General features: G+C 40.4%; 1 protein-coding gene across 1 annotated transcript in view; it reads right to left on the bottom strand.

Moving 5' to 3' along the window:
- Positions 1 to 789: 789 nt before the first annotated feature.
- Positions 790 to 21,968, bottom strand: part of LOC108248488 (reticulon-4 receptor-like 1) — a 108,312-nt gene continuing 87,133 nt past the window's right edge. Inside the window, exons 2-3 of the mRNA XM_017437288.3 lie at positions 6,664 to 7,118; positions 790 to 5,141 (exon numbers count right to left, since the gene is read on the bottom strand). Of these exons, the coding sequence (XP_017292777.1) occupies positions 4,245 to 5,141; positions 6,664 to 7,118 (1,352 nt within the window). The 3' untranslated portion in view covers positions 790 to 4,244. The remainder of the gene's footprint in view (positions 5,142 to 6,663; positions 7,119 to 21,968) is intronic.

The raw sequence follows: 21,968 nt of genomic DNA, 5'->3' as shown, positions 1-21,968 counted from the left end.
TCATTTGGGATGCACACCGATCAGTAAGAGGGTCGATGCTGTTACCGTCCAACCCTCCACCCCACCTTCACACACACACACACACCCACACACACACAACCACTCCACCCAGCACTGATAACTGCATCATGGATTTCTTTCGCCGATATCTCCATCTGTCTGCCGTTAAATCCTCTCTCATTCCCTTCCCCCTGTTGTCAGCTTTGTTTTACAAACTGAGTGGTGATACTTTCCTAACCCCACCCCAACCCCTCCCCTGACACACACCCCCCCACACACACTCACACTCCTGGCCTGCTGTCAGACGGGATGTGCCGTGACAGCGGGCGTACACAAACACACTAAAAAATAGAAAGCTCATGAAAACAATCTCGGCAGACATCGCACATGATAGTGTTCCTCGTGCCCTCACCTTGACCTGACACAGGACCCCCCCATCCTCGCAGCTGATGCACCTCGACAGGTGTGTGTGTGTGTGTGTGTGTGTGCTGACAGTCACTTTGATGCATATTTTATATGAGGCTGCTGAGTGAAACTAGGACATGAGGGGGGCCAAAATACATCCTGGTTAAAAGTGGGTGGGTTCCTCTTCCTGCTGCAGACCAGCACACATATTCAATTACCTTTTTTTTTTCTCTCTGCACTTTTTTGACCATTTTCCTTTCCTTTTACCACCTTATCATACAGCCTCAGGGCTCATTTAGAGGTATGTCTATTAACCACTTGCGCAGACAGATGTGTATGCTTCCGTTAACAAAAGGAGGCAAACAAACAGCCGTTTGAGGACACTATCTGTTTAATGGTATTTATAAACAGCTTTTCAGTCTGGCATTGTTTGATAACCACATACAAAACATTTGGGCTGCACAACAGAAGAGAGGAGAGGAAACGGATACGAAACAAATGTGCATATTGGAGGGTGGATGTGAAAGGAGCAGCTCAGGAAGATGAGTGGGGAAAGAGAGGGAGCAGAAGGGGCAGTGCGAGGTGTCTCGAATGAGTCAGCAAAAACAAAAAAAGGCAACAAATATAAGGATATTAAAAAAATAAAATTAGTTCCAGCCTCTAGCTCGTTTATTTTTCATGAGACACAACAAAGAGCCAGTTTCTCCAGGTTTTCTCTTCAGTTTTTTTCTTCTTCTTTTTTTTATTACAAAAGTCATTCTCACAGGAATAAACAGACACGATTTACATCACCGCTTGGTTTACAGCAGCACAAACAAGTTCACCGGTAGGGATCTCTAATCCTACTTGTCAGGACAATGACACCAGTGACAGGCTTTTGAATGTTCCCGATATTTAGATAAGAGAGACACGAAAAGGCGGGACAAGCGGGGGTCCAAATGTGGCCCTCGGATTCCCTTACAAACCAGTTCTTTTTAGGTAGTCAGCAAAACCACACTCAATTTTTTGTGCTTTTTTTCTTCTTCAGCCTGTCATGATTGCGGTCATTTTAGCTTTAGTCACTGTTTCCTTGTAAGTACAAACATAAGTTTTATTACCTTGTTGTGTTGTGTGAAATAATAATTAAAAAAAAAATCATTTAGCTTTATTGAACAGTTAAAACAATGGCTCAGATCTTTTAAAGTAGGGTTCTGTGTCAAGATTATAAAGAGTTATCTCATCTGTTGTAGATAGCTCTTTGAATCACCCAGTTTGAAGTAACATTTTAATTCTGACCTGACTGATGAGCTAATGGCTAGTCCAAGCAGGACAAAGTGGCAGCAAATCCATTCTCAAAGCTTTCATAAAGGTTCATGGAAATATCATTTTATAAACCTTTACATCATCATTAGTTATGACACATTATTCTGAATGGAGGCGTCCTAGGCTGTACCAAATGTGCTACAGCTAGCTGTGTTTTGTGCTTGCAAATACCCATGGAATTCCATGTAGATAACAGTATAATGCAAAACTGACAGTGATGTGAAAGTTTATAAATAGCATTCCCCTGAACCACTATGAAATTATTGAGGTTGGCAGCAATCCACTTTTTAATTTTAGCCATTTAAAGTAGCTGTTAGCTATTCAGTCCAGCCATGTTTAAAGGTACTCATTCTCAAGCTATGAAATCAAACATGAAAAAAGGTTATCCTGAACTATACAAAAGTAGACTTCCAGATACATTTTATGCAATTCTGAAATGCACTCAGTGTAACCAAATAACCTTTTTCTGCATGCAACAAATCTGGGGGCAAATATTTACCAATACAATAAAATTTTTGGACTTTAAGATCCAAAATGGCTCTTCCACGTAAGTCTCCATTGTTGACCTATCTTCAGTCACTTCAGCTGTTTCCATAGACAAATGCATGTGGTAGTTGGCAGCCGTTTACAAATTTAGCTTACAAATTGTCTAAGTCTGCATTAACCATAAATGTGAGGGGAAAAAATGTGCAGATTTTGGTTTCTTACTTTCTGATTCCCTCCACTGATCTTCATGACTGCAATGAGTACCTTGTTTTAAACAATATTTCCATGAACTGAAGTCATTCAAAGCGCTATCTACAACAGGTAAGATGTTACATGTTCATAAATGTTCTACAGAGCCCTGCTTCTAATAATCTGAACTGTCGCTTTAAGGTATTCAGAAAACCCGTTTGCATCTGTACAGAATTCACCTATTGGAACTGAGCACTTTTAAGACTTTGGGCAAGTTGCACTGAAAAATCTGTGACGTCTAAAGGCAAAGCTGAGGCAGCATCTCTGCTCCTCGGCTCTGGAATTAGAAGACCCTGGACTAAGTGGGGTTAGAGTTTTGCAGTGGGCTGTGAAGGTGGTTGATCAGGATTTGTCAGGGGATGAGCATGCTTTAAGACCTCCAGGTCTAAAGGAGCACCGTGTCCCCTTATTCTCCTTTTGTCCTTTTGAATTCATAAAGGCCCCCCGAGTCTCCAAAAGGGGGGCGGTGGGATTTTCTCTCCTCAGACCTTTAGCAGCAGTAAAATCCCACTCTCCAATCAGGCTTGCAAATCATCAAGTTCATCTGTCTTGGAGCGCACAAAATACATCAGGGACGAGGACGGTAGGAATTTTAGAAGTTTTACAGTTTCATTTTCCTCTGCTGATTCCATTTAAGACCTCTGCAGGGGATTCTCCCCACTTTTCAGTTCATGAGACTTTCTTGTGACTATTTGGTGCTCAGTCTGAATGGTACATAGCTCCCTCAGTGTTACTGAGGAAAGTGCATATTGGTTTCAGTGAGTCAGAAGTTTTGTGAGTCAGGCCAGAGCCTCAGCTGTTCCTTGGCCTGCAGATACGAGGCCTCCATTTCCCAGGAAAGTGAGAATAAAATAAGTTTGTTGCCTCTAGAGTTTGTTCTTATTGGAGAATAGCTCCCATTAGGCACTCTTGCTGTATAGCTTCATTCTAACCGCATGGCTTTTGTGTTTTTCTTTTTTTTTTTTTTTGTCTTTAGTTTATACCCACAGTCACACAAACAGATGATGCACAGAAACCTTCACTCGCTCATTTACACTGAATGGGACCAGTTGGCTTTTAGCACAACTGGATGGTGCTGAATGGCTTCTGAGTTGGGATGCAAAGTCAGGGACAAATGATAGCTTTCGACAGGACTGGTTTGAAGAATTGGCAGTTACGGTGTAGTGCCACAATTTCAGTGGCATTTCTTGGACGCAGAGGATACAGATGTGCGTTAAAACTGCCACAAGATGTAAGAGTATAGCCAATTTATCAGTGGATTGATAGTGATTACAGCCATTACGGTTAAAACTCTTCACAATAACACATTTCACTGCCTCTTGTTTCTGCAGTACTTTTTTTCCTTCATCTTAAGGTGCTATTAAGTGAGCAAAAAGACAGCTGGAAAGGACTGTCTTAATGTGAGTGACAGATCAGCCAGGATAGCTAGAGTCAAGAGGTTTAACTGTTTGGATACTTATCTTTTTGTGCTATCACTAATATCTGAATGAGTTATAGGCTCATTACTTCAATATTTTTGGATGTACATGAATTCAGTGGCTGACGCCAAAGAGACAAAAAGTTTCCCTGTTGTTTCCTTCGTTGACATCATGAAAACAATGGGATTCATTTTTCTCCCTGACTTCCATGCCTTTTATAAATCCCTGCAATGGTACCACCAGAATACTCAGTATTTTGAATACACAGTCATGTTCACACGCAGTTATCCATATGTGTCTCCTTAAATTGCCAAAAGAGGGTGTGAATCAGGAGAATGAATTGTAAAGTTGCGCCACAAACACAAAGAATGTCCATCGTTTGTGTCAGCGAAAGAGCACAAAACATAACAGAAGCAGAGCTGAGGAGAAACAGGAAATAAATTCTGCTGCGTGTGACCCTGCTTTGTTATTAGCTCTCTGGACCCCAATCGGTGGACCAACTGAAGTTCTGGGGATGCACTTGTTTCTCCTTCTCGAATTTCCAGACATGTCATATTTACCTCCATCTGGAGAATAGTCTTTCTCACCCCCCTCTAAAAGTACCTGCACCTCATTGAGCCCGCCCTTTGCCTTGCGACCCCGGCGGGTGCAGTTTTTGCGGCTCCCCTTAGGCGGCCGTGGCAGGGGTGCGGGTGAAGGCAGGCTGTACTGGTCCCCGTGCGGCAGGTATGGCCTCTGATGGTGGTTGTGATGATTTCTGTGACGATTCAGGTGGTTTAAAGACTCCCCGTGCTCCTGCTCCCCACCTGGCATGCCGTGGCCGTGTCCCTCGCTCGCTAAGCAACTGGGTAGCTCCTCTTTCTTTAATGTTTTCATGTCCCTCCCTGCCAGCTCTGGTGGCGAAACGCAGAGCAGATCAGAAGTGGAGCCTCTGAACCTTCGCAGCCAATCCCAGAGAGACAGAGCCTTGCAGTCACACTCCCAGGGGTTGTCGTTCAAACGCAGGTACTCCAGGGCTGGCAGCAGAGTCATGGTGGCGCCGGACAGCTCAGTGAGGGAGTTATTAAACAGATAGAGGGTGGTGAGGCGCCGCAGGTCATGGAAAGCCTGGCGATCAACCCACTGGATTCGGTTCTGATGCAGGAGGAGCCGGTCCAAGACCCCCAGGCCTCGGAAAGTGTTCTGGCGAAGGCTCCACAGTCGATTTCCATGCAGGAAGAGATGACTAAGGTTCAGCAGATCAATGAACAGGTCATCTTCTAAGAACTCTAAGTGGTTGTCCTGCAAAGATAAGTAAAAATTAAAAAGTGAAATGCTTCAAATGAGTTGTGGCACATTTATCATTACCCTATTTTTTACAGATGGTAAAATAGGATTTCACTTCTTGTTTTGTGTAGTATTTGATATTACACACTACATTGTAATGTTATAAGCATAATTACAGCAATAGCCTGACTGGTTTATTTAATAACTTCAGTCTGGACATGTTCACAACGTGTCTTCCAAGCCTATCAAAGGAAATGATGGTGTTCACCCCTGGGCTAGAACCAGTTCTGTTTTCATTCTACAAAATCAGAAAACATGGCATTCATTTCATAACTAAGATACCCAGTTCTATTTATCCCCCCCCCCCAAAAAAAAAAAAATTAATTACTGGAATGGTGGACCTGTCGCGAGAAAAGGCCTGGTTAACTTTCTCTTAAATTTATGTAAGACCAAGGTACTTGTTTTTTGTTAAAGATTCTCTGACTAACCATGACAGCAATACACTGGCTCCAATTATTACTGTGAGAAACCTTGGAGACGTTTTTGACTAGGATTTGTTTAATAATTTTCACCTTGAACAAATCTCTAGAGGAGCCTTTTTGTAATCTTTAAAACATGGTAAAATAAAAAGCCTCCTGTTCCAAAATAGTGTCAAAAACTGCCCTGCGCCTTTTGTTTCGTTCTCCGTAAATGCCATTCTCTGCATTTAACCTATTGTTTTTCTTGTTACTTGATTGTGATTGTTTTTATATGCGGTTGGCAATGCTTTAAACATTGTTCTTAACATTTTAATATATTTCTTAGCTTTATTTTCCTGTTTGTGTTCTTTTAGGTTTTGTTTTTGTGCACTGCTTTGTGTTGCCTTGATCGTGAAAAGTGCAAAATACAAAGTTGATTAACTGATTTTTCTGTTTTAGCCTAACGAACTGTGGCACAAACAGCATTATATATCACATTTGAGGACATTAAATAGGTTTGTTGTCTCACACAGACTACATTCACAAAGTAAAATATTATAAAGGTCAGGAAAAAGCTGAACTTTTCAGTTTGGTTGGATTATTACTAATCTGTATAAATCTCGGAGGCTAGAAAATACGCTGAGCTGCTAGAGGTCACAATAAGTCATTTACTAAATCTTTTTATGTGTGCTTGAGGTTGACATGTCAAAATCAGAGGAAGCTTTATAAAATGTTTATATACTGTAAAATGATTTTCTGATGATTAAATACTCGGATTCTGTTTGATGAAGTGGTTTACATTATTTCCTCATTATTATTCTTTTTGAGCTTCCTAAAAATATATTGTTTTGTAAAATATTGTGTTATGAAGTATTGTTTTTGTTTTGTCCTTCTTTGCCTCTCAGGGCCTCCGTAGGTTAGTAGTATTTGCATATTAATATATTTTTGTCAGAACTTTGAATAACATTTGATCAGTCAGATTCATTGGCAGCAAGGTTTAAAGCAGAGACTTGAATGCACCATTATTTGATACAGATGTAGTAAACAACAGAAATAAAAGTTGGCTATTTTCCAATCACCTGCAGGTAAAGATACTGGAGGTTATGCAGGCCTGCAAAGATTCCTGGAGGCAGGCTGATCAGGCCACAGTGGTACAGGTGCAGGGCATGCAGCCGACCCAAACCCACAAAGGTGTCTGAATCGATGGCTTTCAGGAGCTTGTTGTCGCCCAGGTCGAGCTCCTCCAGCCGGTCGAAGCCGTGGAAGGTGGACGGCTGTATGTAGGAGATGTTGTTGGAGTAAAGCCATAACATGGTGGTGGTGGGTGAGAAGTGGCCACGAAGCAGCCGCTGGATCTTGTTGTTCTGCAAGAAGACACGCTCACTCTGAGCCGGGATGCCCTCGGGCACTTCGTGAAAGTTGTGGGCCTGACAGGAAACGGTGCTAGGTGAAGTGTAGCAGATGCAGTCGTGGGGGCAGGGCAGAGAGAGATCCAGGCCCCACAGCACCAACAGTAACTCCACCCCGCCATAACCTGAGGGAAGACAGAGAGGCAGGGAAAGGGTAAAAGTGAGAAATTAAAGGGTGGCAATCAAACTTACACAGAGGAAATTCTGTTATTGTACTTCATTCTCAACACAAATGTACATAAAGCTGAAGTGTCCAATCCTGGTCCTGGAGGGACGCTCTCCTGCATGTTTTAGATGTTTCTCTGCTTTGACACACCTGATTTAAATGAATGTGATTAACAGGTTTCTGTAGAGTTGAAGACTTGCTGAAGAGCAGGGAAACAATTAAAACATGCAGGATAGTGGTCCTCCAGGACCTGGACTGGACGCCAATAACAGAGTATAAAACAACACTGGTGTCTGCAACATAAATGCTTTCAAAATCCAACATCAAAGAACATTTTTCAGTTTCTCAAATAAATAAATAAATAAAAAGCCTTAAAAACCCATGGATTCTCCGCAAAACATAAAAATCCTCCAGATAGTGTGGCGTTTTACTTTTACGTGGCAGTACTGTTATCAGAGCGGAGCGCACATCTTTATTTCTGTGTTCCTCGCAACAGTCCTGACGACACAGCACCCGCAGACATACGCAGCAACCCATCATGCACAGTGTTATATCCTTTGGTTATCCTCTAAAAGGTGACAGAAAATCGATGTTTCTCCTGCGTACAAGCGAACACGCAGCACACATGTAATTCGTTCCCACAATAAGGGAAACCAAGAAGCAGGGAGAAGGAGGAGGAGGGATCATCTGCAGCAGGTCTGTGAAGTGGGTATTACTTTTTTCGTTATCAGATTCACCTCAACTCACTCGTATTTAGTTATTTATTTATTTGACTTTTTTCTTCTTTTTTTTAACTCCTGGCTTGGATCATTCTACTGTTTGATGTCTTAGGGCTGGAAAGAGAGAGGGGGAAAAAGAGGAGGGTAGAGCTGAAAGAACTGAGGGTGGAGACACACTGATCCTGGGAGTCATTTCAGAATAGAACCAGAGATCAAATCCAATCTGAACATCATGTGTCCAGCCTTGTGAGGTGATATTTATCAGTGTGTTTTTGTAAACCCATTTTAATTTCAAAGCATCTTTTTGTAAAAAGGTTTAGAAATATATATTTTGATTATAATAACTTCAAAAGGTCTGCTTTGATTTGTTGTGAATGTTGGACATTTTTAGGACCGGTTGTGGCAGGGGGATGAGGATTACATTTTATTAAAAGGCATCCTTGCAACTATAGAAAGCCACGTGTCAGTGAAGGGGCCAGATGTGACTGACAGATGTCCAGTTGTTTAAGGGCAGAGATGCTGTGTTCTAAAATGTCAGCAGAGGACACGAGAGTATTATCCCATGTCCGTGTGGCCTGGTGTGACTGGTAACAGAATGTCCCTGTGTTTGTCAGCACGTCCGTCTCCTTTCATGTGGCGAAGCATATGTTGCATTTGACAACCATGACCTTTTCTTCAAAGAAAAAATACAAAAAAAAAGAGGAAAAACAACAGCAGTTGCAATCTCAACAGCCCACCTTTTTCTTCTTTAGTTTTTTTTTTTTTTCAGCAACAACAAATCAGGGCTGTGCAAGAAGTTAATAATGTATGAATTAATACATAAATATTCATTCATAAGAGAGGTTGTGCAACAACTACTTAATTCTTTGTGCGTGTTTTTATCACCTAATTTTGAATATTCATAAAAGTAGGCTCAACAATGTATGATTAAGGCATCAAAACACTGCAAGTCTTTATAAAATGAGCCTATTTTAGATGTAACCTTATGCTAATGAGGTTAATTTACATGACAATCAATTGTGTTTGCTTCATGTCTGTATTCAAGACATTTGATATGCTACCTAAAATGATAATTATTTTAAGTAATTACCTGTGAGCCATTATAATACTAAATACAACATGGTATAAATGAAGCATGTGAAAAAAGAGAATATGTAACAATGTTCTGATTTAAGAATTTGGTTTGCTATTATCTCACTGAAATACACCAGACAAAGCATTGGTTCATTGGTAAAAATAGCAATAATGGCTTCACGTAGGTGGAAGTATTCCTGTGATTAAAGCAATAATTTGCATTTATCATTGTTGTTTTACATGCAGTCATGATCTACCTGCGTTTTTTTTCCTGACCTGGTCTAATTATTGAGCACAGGCGAAGGTGAAAGGGCAATAATAATAATGTGTGTGAGTGTTCATCTGTGTTAGCAAAAAATTTCATGAACTGCTGGATGAATTTTAATGAAGCTGTCAGAAAGTAATCAGTAGGTGTACATCTACCACTGATTAATGTTGAAGTTAGCCCAATTCAAGATAGGCACCACAGCTTACCAACCTTAGTCAACACAAAAATGTCTACAACTCATTCAAATAAACAGATATTGAGCTATAACAATATGTGGTAGTAGCTGAGAGTCATTTTCAATGCACACATAGCTAGCAGATCTCACAATATCCCATAAGATCGCATGACATGTAATTTACAAGGTTTGAACAAAATGGTCATAACTCTGTCCCTTCTCAGCATGAGAGGGTGTTAGTTTAACACTCTGGCATAAAAGGTGGTATGTGATATGTTTGCCTTCAAGTAATGCTAGGTTTGTGATTTGTTGCTGTTCTGAGTTGAGGCATAAAGGAGGTATTCAGTCTTGCAGGATATCATATTGACTTTATCGAGTTTTCTCTTCTACTCCTTGGCTTTATCAGTTGATTACTCAGCTTGCTTCATTTCTCCAGAGCTCTTGATTTCCTCCCCAGTTTTATCCTCATGTGCTGCTCTGGCCCACCTGCTGTGTCTGTTAATTAGGTGTAAAGCTGCTGTTTGCTACAGTACTTGGTGTGTATGAGTGAGAACTATAGGTTTTGCTTATGTCTTTCTTTGAGCTTTTAACAGAGAATCACTTCGTTGAACTGAACTGTGACGTCTTTGTTAGAAGAGAGCTGCTCGCCCCTTTTTATTTTTTGACTCAAGTTTTGATAGAAACACAGAGCTCTTTATAAGAGCCTTTATTTCATTGTAACAAAACCCTTTTATTGGCATTGATTCCAAACTCAGCTGTGTCATAAATGCTGATATGAGTTTAATGTACAATGTTAAATTAACCAATAAGGCGTTCGCACTGTGTCAGTGATATGTTTTATACAAATTGTCTTCAGTACAATTCTCCTTGACACTTGCTTATAATAGAGCTTCTGGCATTAGTTTGCATTTCCAATTGCTTTTGGTCCCTGAATGCCTTTTGTTTACCCCTGCAGTCCTTCATTTTTTAACTCTACATTTTCATCGCTCAACTTTTCATGCAACTTTCACCTCACCCCCTTCTTTCCAATCATGTTCACCATCTCGCTGCCTTCTTTGCCAAACATCACAGTGTGAGTATATGTGCCGCTTGAAGATGACATGCTGACTTGTTTCTGCTTGTATATTAACAAAGGGTGTTTACACATTAAAAATGGAGATGATGATCTTTATTTGAGAAGCCGTTCCTTAACATATGGATCTGATAACGAGGGCGGCAACTCTCCTGTCAGCATCTATCTGTTCAAACACTTCTTTCATTTCCAGTTTGTCTTGTAGAGCATGAAATTATCTTTATTTACTCACACAGATATTCTGCCATTGATGTTAGGCTGACAAAAACTGATAGCGTGTCAAGAAATGGTAGGCTTTTCATGGCGCTTCCTTCCATTTATTCCTAAACAGAAACAAAAGCTTCCTATCTCAACATTTTTCAGACATCAGTGACTTGAGTTCATCACTTCCATGAATTTGCTTCTATGGATTTTTGGCTTTCCTCGGCTCCACAGAGAGGATGGGCATTTAACGGCACATGAGTAGTTAGTAAACACATCAGGCTGGCATCCTGCCTAACTCTCAAATGTGAGAAAAGTCTCAGTAAGGAGCTTTGAGGGATATAAAAATCTCTTTTACAAGTAATTCTTAATGGCATTTTTTTCGGAGGTGCTACAGTTCAATGACTCAGTGTTAGTCACTGATTTGTGCCGGGGCTGAATGTCTCTAATAAGAGTGCGGCGTTTTAATGCTCATTTGGTACCTTCTTAAGTCTGAAATATTTTGAGAACCAGGCACCTTGTTAAAAACAGAGCACTGGGAGCTAGAGCATTATTGTTTGAGCTAAATCATTTTTGAATTGGTAGAGGGGCCATAAAAGAAAGGAATTGTTCTGGTTAGCTCTTTTGCTGAGTTTTTCTTAAACTCAGTTACTTTAGTCTCTAAACTGTCAGTCAATAAAGCTTATAACTGCCCCAAAAATACTCGGTGGTGGGGGGAAATAATAATCTGGTGCTGTAACTGCTTTCCTACTTCTGGGAAAGCTTTTCATAAGAACTTTGAGCCTGGCTGCAGGGATTTGCATTAGTGAAGTTGGACACTTGTGCTGGCTGTTCTTAGCTGGCTCGCGGGCATATTTCTTTTTCATCTCGCAGGTGTTGGATGAGGTCAGAGCCTCTGATCAGTCCAGCTCCTCTGCATCAACATCAGGAAACCTTTTCTTCCTGGACATTATAATGTTAGCTGAAGATGAGATGCTAACAAAACTGTTACAGCACTTTGTCTGAGCAAGTTTTACTTATTGGTATTTGTTCTGATGTTAGCCATGACCTTTGGCAGCGATTAGTCCACTGCAGCAGGGATGTGAACTTTGTTCACTAGTTGCTGTATTGTGATTCGGCTCATGTTAGCTGTGGCATTGCAGGTGGAGGGCAGGGGTTAGACTCAACTCTTGCTGTGAGTTTTTTTTTTAATCATCACAGCTGTACTCACTGGAAATACAATCAGCCAAAGCTTTGTTGACCACGGCACCATTTTAAAAAATGAAGACATTTCTAGAAATGGTACCATGTTCACAAGAATATTTTTTGGAAACTACAAATAAAAAGATTGCTTTGGAAAACTTGATTTTGTGTATTCTTCCCCAAAGTGAGTCGTAGCCAGCTAAAAACCTTAAAATTTGTGGTTTTATTGGCATAACGAAGTAAAAAAGCACTGTGTCCAGCAACAACATTTACAAGTTGCCAAACAACATAAATAAAGTATGTCAACTTCACCTTCCATTCTGACATGCCTGCCAGTCACCAGATCATTGGGCACAACATGCTTCTCATCAGAGCCTAAGTGCAACAGAGACTTTAACATGTGTTAATGAATCCCTTAGCCCCCCTTCACTTTGGATCACAACCCCGCTATGCTCACTACAAACCTACACAACCTATTAGACCATGACTGGATTACAGCAAATTTGGAAACCTCCTTCAGTACCCTTAACATGCTCTGGCACAACCCTGTTGGATCGTGTCAGGAAGAAGCTATGTGATAGACGATCATCAACATTAGCACCATGCTGCCGCCATGGGTATCGAGTCTGCGCTGCACTGTTTTCATGACTTTATCATGTTCACGGTAGTAGCCTAGACACGTGTGTTGATTAAACCACATTGATGTGTCCGGGCCCTACATCATGGATACACTGCCACCATGCACCAACTAAGACCCAGATAGGCTGATGATGATACATGATGATAAACAACCTCGCAACAGAAGTACTGTGCATGCTCAAAACCATCTCAAACTCTACCACGCATAACAAAGACTACAGTGTTCTTTATATGTGCCTGAAGACCTCACAAGACCCAGAAAAGACCATCTATGATCAGGTTAATTTTATTTATCTGGGTGCAAAGGGGGTCTTAAAGCTGAATTTATGGAAATATTAGTGTCCATTGGACCAATGCAGACTGTTTTGAATCAGAATTTTGCCTGCTATTTTATCTTGACTCTCATGGCTTTTTGAGCATTGCTCAAGCAAATAATGGCTCAGCAGAGTTGTGAGCACTCATCTCTTTTACAGTTGTTGACTGTAACAAGTTATTAAGAAGTAGGCACAGGTATAAAATTTGCTTTTTGGTTTCTTGAATTAACGTCTTTTTTATTTCTCTCTTTCTTAACTTGCTGCTTTGTCTTGGTTTTGGTAAGCATTATTGCTCGGTGTTCTGCACCTTTATTTACTGTTTTATTTGGTAAAGCTTGTTCCTTTGTCAGTTCCAGTTTTCCTCCACACCTGATCTCATTGTCTGATTACCACACCTGTGGTTCAGGTCTAATTTTCTTCCCTCTGTGTCTAAATGCTCCTCCAGTTCTTTAGTTCTTTTGCCAGATTCTAACCGATTCATTTGTCAGGCTTGCCATCCCTTTAGACCAGTTTGGAGCCCAGCTTTGGTCCTGCTTTCCTGCCTCCTGTTTCCAAGTCCTGCATTTGTATCCATCTTCTTTTAAACAGTGAACCATTACACCAATTTGAAAATCGAATAAGGAATTGTGAAACTTAATAGGTGAAAATTATGTAATGCAAAACTAAAACAATTTCTTAATAATTTTACATACACTAAACAATCCATTGTCTTCACCTTTTTACTTCCATCAAATTCAAAATTATTGTATATTTGTCAAAAAAAAAAATCACTTGTCCTTTTTCTGGCTTGTATGCGTGCAGTTTTTTTTCCCCTTTAAATGACATTAAATGTCTCTTTCAGCACGTGATTTTTTTTAAGTAAAACTCCCTCCGTCTTTCCCTCTCTCCAGCTCCGAGTCAGTTTCCCACTGCTTGTTTGTCTAAATTCTCATTTTGGCTTCCCTGCTTAGATATTTGCTGAAAGCTTCATCAGGCACAGCCAGGGTTCAATTACAAGAACCATTTCTTTCACTTTCTCTCATTCCTATTCCTCCACTCCAGTCATTTGTGCACACAAAAACACACAGAAGAGAAGGGGGGGCAAAAAACAAAAAAAAAAAGTCAGCACAAGCACTCACGCTGCTTGTCAGGCTATCGTCACAACTGCCTTCCAAGAACAGCTTGGCATCTGCAGGAGACACCTGCCACTCATTCTGGCAAGCACAAGGAGAGCGTAAGAGAAGGGTGAACAGCAGCCAGAGAGAGAGAGAGAGAGGAGAGAGAGAGAGGAGATATCGTGCTCAAAGGGAATGAGCAACTCTTATAGCATGAAAGTTGAGGCAAGAGGAGAGAGGCACAATGCAACGGTGTGGGAGGGAAAAAGAGCAGAGCTAGTGAGACTGTAGCTAAAAAAAGGATGATGGGGATGACAGGGATCTGCTGTGAAGCTCAGACCATTATATAGGTAGGTGTGTGTACGTCTGTCTGCTCTGCACACAAACATGACTGTGACTTCCAACGAATTGCCATCTAATTCTGTGACCTTCTGCGAGGTGACTCAGATAAACACCTGCAAAGAGATTACAAATAACACACCGGCACCAGCATGGGGGAAAAAAAAAAAAGCATTTAGTGGAAATGAAACACACACACAAACCCAAATGCAGACAAGCTCCAGGCACGTATACACCCACAACCAGACACAGACAATCAGAAGTAATTAGCAGCAGTTTTAGGATATAAAAAAGTAAGAAAAATAAGAGTTAAATTCCCTAAAATACTGAGTGTGATCGGCTACAAGAGAGGGAGGGCTACAGCTAGTTCAGACTCTCAATATAGATCCTGCTCCACTCTTGTTAGCGGTTGATTTAGCTTAGCATAATCCCTAAGATCATTTAGCGTTGCTCATTCAAATTATGATAAATCTCAAGCAGAGTTAATGAGAGATTTAAATGGCGCCATTGCTTCAATGACACAGCTGAAAAATCTCTGCAGCAAATAATCCTCCCCTCGCATGTAATACGCCGCATAAGCATTTCATCCATCTTCATATTGGAGACAAATCAGGTCAACAGCAACAGCTCCGCATCGCTGGTTCATTTGGGCAAAAGGAATGCTGTAACACTGGAAAGTTTTTCCTCATTCCTGTGACCCCAAACAAAAACACTCGAAGTTCAGGAGCAAATTACTCGCTGATGGGGTAGAGGGAGGAGAAATGATGAATATCTGAACACAGATGCATTTCTAGCTATTATGTCTTTATCATTTCACAATTCAAAATCAAATTAAATTTTTAGTCATTATTTGGGTAAAATATTTATCTGAAAGTTCAGCAGTAATTATAGTAATGTTCCCTGTCTTTGTCCAGCAGGGTAAAAAAATCAGTGTTCATTATCATAAAGACCCTTCAGTGTTATGTTGCTTGTATAACATATTCAAAAGGTAAAATGTAGAAATGTATCTTTATTAAAAATCTGAAAGGCAAAGATGGACATTACGGTTTTTGCCCATTTTTGTGTGTTGGTGAGTCTGTATGTTACCAAAATACTTTATCTCAGGAACCACCGAATGAATTTCATGAGATCATGAGATGTACATATATTGCATTAAAGTTTGAAGTCAACACAATTCAAGATGGCTGCTACAACCAAGTGACCTTTAAAAAACCCCCACATAAATGGCTTTACTTTGGTCACTTTCATCGATATTTACCTAAAATTTGAGATGGTAGTAGCTGAGAGTTATTCATAATTCATTCTTGAGCGTGACATCTCCCACGAGACTGTGCCTTACGTTATTTTCGAGGTTTTAGCAAAACAGTCGCCATTTCTCAACATAAGATGATCTTAGTCCAAAACTCCTGTATAAAAGGCAGTAGGCGATATGCATCCTTTCACCGATTGCTCGGCCTTTCATTTAATGAGGGGGGTCATCTTGTTTCGTCCCTTTTCCAGAGTCTGACAGTTTCAGTGGTCTGATCCTTTATTAGGGACCCCCTCTGTCCCAAAAGGCAGCCACTGTTATGTGGTCGGGACATAGCACAGCAGCCTGGTAAAGTCACACACACACACACACACACACAACTTGGATCACTAAGAGTTTGTGTGTGTGTGTAGGACCGATACAGCAAAGATGAGAGCAAATGCAAAAATAACCTCTACCCTATTTACATGCAGTAATTGGGTCATTTGAAAGGCTAAGCTTATCTCAACACTAATCAGGCTCTAATTATACTCGAAAAAACTTTGCCCACGCCTTCATCTCACCCTCCACACACACACACACGCATGCACACACACACACGCATGCACACACACATGACAGATGCATAATCAAGTGATGCAGGTCACAGCTTTTCCTATTTAAATTCAACCTATTAGCGGTAAGATATGAGTGGTCCCACAGTCTCTGCTGTGTCGGGTTTTAAAGGACAAGTGGACCAGCAGGGTGATGCATGCGGTTCTGATGAGGAAACCAGGTCAATGACTTTATTTTCCTCATTTGAGAAGAAACACAACAAATTCTATGACTTTATTTTGATCATACATTGGCTGAAAACAAAAATTATTCAAAAAGGCCCAGAGAAAATAATGGATTTAAGAAAATAATTTGTTTCTTTTGTAACTGCTTATCTCTGAATTACTTAAAGGCACTTTGGTGTTGACTCATTTGCACATTTGTGTGACTGCACTACTTTTCTCTTCACTTCTTAAATTAGATTATTTGAGCAGCTCACACTGGAAGAATACTTTGTGTACTATATATTGTATTTTTGTTTTAAAATGAAATTAGATTATATGCAGTGATGATATTCTTTCAAGGAATGCATACCATGCATCTTTGACTTTGTATGCCAAAAGTTATTAAACAAATGTATTACATAATTCTTTAATGTTCACAGTATGTGTTGGGGATGACTCTAATCTACTACCACACCAAATTTTAGCTCAATATCTTTCAGACTGACTGAGTTTTAGCCATTTTTGTGTTGGTTAAGCTGATTGGCTGTGACAGACAATTTGAATTGGGCTGACTCCTTAAAGCAGGGGTGTCAAACTCCATTCCTCGGGGACTGCTCTCCTGCATGTTTTAGACGTGTTCTTGCTTTAAAACACCTGGTTTAAATGAATGACTTGTTGCCATGCTCCTGGAGAACCTGATGATTTGGTGAGGAGATAATTAAACCATTTGAATCAGGTGTGTTGGAGCAGAAAAACCTAAAACTCCCAGGACAGCGGCCCTCGAGGCCTGGAGTTTGACACCCCTGCTTTAAAGTAATCAGTTGCAGATGTATGTCCAATATTTACTTTTGGAAAGTTTCATTAAAATCTTCTCAGTGATCCTTGAGATATTTTGCTCACACACACACACACACCCACACACAACTTGAGATATTTTTCTCACACACACACACAGGCATTAACACGATCACCCGCCTTTTATGGCAGTGGGCAATAAGGAATGCAGAAAGATATTATCATTAGTTTATATACTGACAGACAACCAGCTCTCTACTTTTACCACAGATGCCCTGAACACACAAGCTCACACACACAAACACGTGCACACACACACACTAGCACAGCTGAGTGCCCCCGGTGAAACAACCAACACTCCAGTTATGGAACCAAGGAAGAAATTTCACAGCTGATCTGGCAGCAGGAATCTGTTTGCTGAAATTGTCTGTATAAATGTGCAGTTTTACCATGTGTGCTCGGACATCAACACACACGTCACATCTGTAGCTGCGGGGATCTGGTTGGCCCCCCTCCCCTCACCTCGTCCTGTGTCAGACCATCACTCGATCTGGAATGCTCTTTGGCAGTTGTCCTCTGTGATGGAGACGAGAAATGAGCCTGTCCAACAAGCCAGTGAAAAGGGGAAGCTAAAGTGCAGCACGGAGGGAAGCGGCTCCTTCTCCTAATAGCTGTTTGTCCTGCTCTCCCAGCACTTGGAAAATCTTCCTTCCTCTTCCAGTGACTAAATCTTTCCAGTGATTTCTGCTCTGCACTACAGGCATGAATCACTCTTTGTTGGCCTCCTACGCTCTTCTCTCTTTAGTTCTCTTAGATTCCCATCTGTCTATATTACAAAACATAATAAAAGTACATCAGGATTTATTATTGCATAAATCTTTCCCAGGTCCTCCACATTGTGTTTGTTTTAAAGGCTCTCAGAGCAAGAAATGTCTGTCATGCTCTGGGATTACACTTGTAAATCAGACATGCACAAAGTCAAGAAAAGGGAAAGCGAAGAGGGGAGAAAGAGGATGGAGAAGGAAGCCAAATGAGATAAAGGATTACTAATCCAAGTAACCAGAAAGTCATGTGAAGTGTGTACTTTCAGCAGGGTGACATGTCCAAGAGATCATCTGTCACCAGGCTGTTATATGGGATAACACGCTGCTGCTGCATGCTTGCCTTTCAAGGAGCCAATCACGAGCAGGCGCTGGCCATTTTTCACCCTGATTGGACAAAACAAGAGAGATAGATCAGCACCGGGTCTCTCATTAAACAACCTCCCGTTGGAGTATTAATTTAACCCACTACAGAACTGGCAGCGCCTGATGCAATCGGCTCCAAACTGCATTATACGCCAGCTGACAAATCTGGGACCCAAAGCGACAAAATGATTGACTTGAGAGCACAGCTATACACGAGCAGCGAGCTGCGCTGGAATGAAATTTCAGGATCAACCCCTTCCATCTAAATCCGGACTGTCACATTGTTTCAGTTCGAACAAAATCATTAGCATATTATTAGCGTTACAAAGTGCAACGCTTTCCCTTCGCCTGGCTTTACTTGTTGACATTTTTTAAACAAATGTGTTTGAGGAAAATGCATTCAGGTGGAATCACAGGAACAGCGTAGAGAAGACATCATTTGGGAAAAATAAAAAGGAGCAGTGGAAGGAAAACAGAACAAGAGGTGTGTCAGCTTTACAGCTAAAGAGAAAGTCTAGATCAGCGATTTTCAATTACAGTTCAGTGAGGTCAGCTTATAGATTGTTTTTCTGTAACAAAGGTACTGAATATATATTTAATTCTTTTTTTAGTGACAGCCATACTAGTGTTCTTCACTTGTCATATTGTCTTTTCATGACTTTACCTCTCTGTGGGCTGGGAGCTACTCTCTGCAGAGAAACTGCAGCCCAGATGTGGAAATTACCATAAATGCTGGAAAAGTTTGCATCTTAAGATGAATTACCATGAATACAGGAAAAGCTGTACTGCCTAAAATAACTTACCGTAAATTGTAGAAAAGCGGCGCCACTTAAAATGAGTTACCATAAATGTTAGAAGAGTTGCACTGCTTAAAATGAGTTATTGGAAATGTGGGAAACCTGCGCTGCTTGAATGTAACTGTAAACGCCTAAAACAAATTTTTTGCTGCGGAAAGTGAATGTGGTAAATTGTAGAAAAGTTGTGGCGCCTAAACTGAATTACCGTAAATGCAGGAAAAGCTACGCTGCCTAAAATGTCATCCTTTGTGGAAAAGCTGCATTGTGTAAAATGAATTACCATAAACTGTGGCGGTGCCACATAAAACAAATTACTGGAAATGCTAGAAAAGCTTTGCTGCTTAAAATGAATCACCATAAAGTGTAGAAGAGCTGTGCTGCCTAAAATAAATTATGGTAAACATGGGACAGTGTGTGCAAGTTTAATATATCTTTTGAGAGTTTTTTTATTTAAAATTTTTATTATACATAAATTTATTTTACTGAAATTTTACAACCAGTCTGTGTCCAGATAAGACTTCAATTGATTCTGAATCTGGACGCGGTTCTCCATTTGGGGACCTCTAATCTAGCTAATGAGAAGTTTGCTGGTTAAACTTGGACATTAGTCTTTAAATTACCCTGCTGTGAAGGTCAGAAAAATCCTAAAGTCTCATCCTCCTCCTCCTCCTCCTCTTCTTCTCCTGCTGTCTGATGTTCCAGGGAGGTTGCGGCCCATTTATTTCTCAACTGCCTCATGATTTTGATCCTCTTGATTCCATCTACAGTTCAAAGTCCTCGCTATCTGTAAGATTAAAAAGTGGCTCTGAGAAATGTGTAGCCTGCTGCTGCGCAGAGGAAGGCAACTATAAAGCATGGATTCACTGTGGCTTCAACAGATCCCAGCGATGACTCAGTCACAGCTTGAAGAATATCTCCAAACATAACAAAGCATTTAGAGAAACCTTTCAAAACACTCCTGCAATACAATCATAATCTCTGCTGGTGAGCTTTATGCTCACTATGTGCCATGAAATCACTAAATATACCACTTCACTTTGAGAGTATCAGGAGGCTACGCAAAAGCAAGAAGCATGTAAACAAACTGAGTTTTCTTGTGTAAAACTGTCATGAGGAATAAAACCAACAATCAATACATTTTATGCATCTTTTTTGCTAAGGACCACTTTTTCCTGAATACTTAGACTCTTAACAACATCAGCGGTGTGTGTGATGATGGTTAAAGATACAGAACTACTGGACGGTTTTACATTTTGTGTGTTTAGCACTTGTCTGGTTGTTCTGCAGCCTGGATAACAAAGCACACAATAGTAGTTAAATAAGCTTGACCTAAGGCTTCATCGTTAATAACCTCCAGGCCCGTGGGCCGAATTTGGCTCCTTGTTACAATTTTTAGACTGAGATAAAATGTATTTCTCAAAAATAATAAAAGAAAACAGCAGACAGAGAGCAAGTCTTGAGAAATACTGTAAATGCTAATAATTTAACTTATAAATTAAAGCAAATCGACTCATCAATTTTCAAGGTGTTTATTCTAAAGTTTATTTATTTTGTCTCAACTGTTTATGGAAAGGTTTAAATGAGACCCTTAATGTTTTAAACACGACAAAGTCAACTTGATTCACTTAAACTTTGACGCAGATGTTTTGAAAGTTGATTAAGTCAGAGTAAAAAGATTTAGAAAAAGAGCTTTTTAAAGGTGAAGATTGCAGTTTGGTGCTGATAGGGTATAGTTAAATCTATGCATCCACTTGTGCAAAAGCCTAAACTCTGAGTAAAAATATACCTTTTAACACACCTCAAATTCCATCAGTTTTTTTCTTTCTCAGGCAGGCACAAAGACGGGGGCTTCTTCAGCGAGGTGATTCAGGATTCTGAGTTAAATTGAAACACTTTATTTCTGGCATTGTGAGTCCACTCCTCCTTCCCTGAGGCGAGCAACGAAGAGGGAAGTGTGCCCAAAGTGCAGCGTGTCCCTGATCTTTTTCAGCGCAGGGCAGCACTTATCACAACTTCATAAATGCTCTGTTCTTTTTGTCCTCAAGGCCACACGTGGTACACAAACACCTTCAGACACATGAAAGCACCCACTGCAAAATACGAAAACACAGAAATGTGCGTTCACACACCCAGATTAAAGAATCCAAGAGCCCCGGAACACACAAACCCCACTAAGGTTCCATCTGGAGTTCTTTTCAGCAATATGGATTATTATTACGGACCACCATAAATGTGCACACAACTATAATTATGTGTGCATCTGTTTGTTCGTCTATTATGTAAAAAAAATATCTCATGAACCACTGGACGGATATTATTGAATGTTTCAAAAAGTAATCATTGGAAGTTCATCTGGAATTGATTCAATTCAAGTTGTCTGCTGCGGATAATGAACCTCAGCAAACATGAAAATGGCTATAACTCAGCCAGTTCTACAGATTTTATGCTAAAACCAGATGTGGTCATAGCTGAAAGTCATCACAAATTTTAAATTCATCATTTCACTTTCATAATTTTTAACAAAACAAAACATAACCTTCAATGTGGAAAAGGTAAGTGTTTGGAAATCTGCTTAGCCCTTTAAAATCTCATAAACTCAATGACTTTTCAAACATTACACATTTTTTAAAATGACAAACAAACTAAATGTATATAAATCCCACCGGTTTTAACTGAGGATGAGTGCAACACAACCAGGACACATTAAGTAACTATCAGCCGCCACCATCTGTTGATCCAATTTACAGATGGGCTGATGACAGTCAACAAGCTGAACACCAGCTGATATCGATGTTGGGCTCATATATCTGTGCAAACCTGATATTTACCAAATTTAAATGCACAGAAGCGTGTCCATCTCAGCTTTGGCAAACACTTGAGTACATTCACAAACACACACTATCACACACACACATTTTCTTTACATCAAACAGAACTCACACGCAA

The sequence above is a fragment of the Kryptolebias marmoratus genome, linkage group LG13 (genome assembly GCF_001649575.2).
Source record: "Kryptolebias marmoratus isolate JLee-2015 linkage group LG13, ASM164957v2, whole genome shotgun sequence".
Taxonomy (NCBI): domain Eukaryota; kingdom Metazoa; phylum Chordata; class Actinopteri; order Cyprinodontiformes; family Rivulidae; genus Kryptolebias; species Kryptolebias marmoratus.
This window is presented reverse-complemented; position numbering and strand designations above follow the sequence as displayed.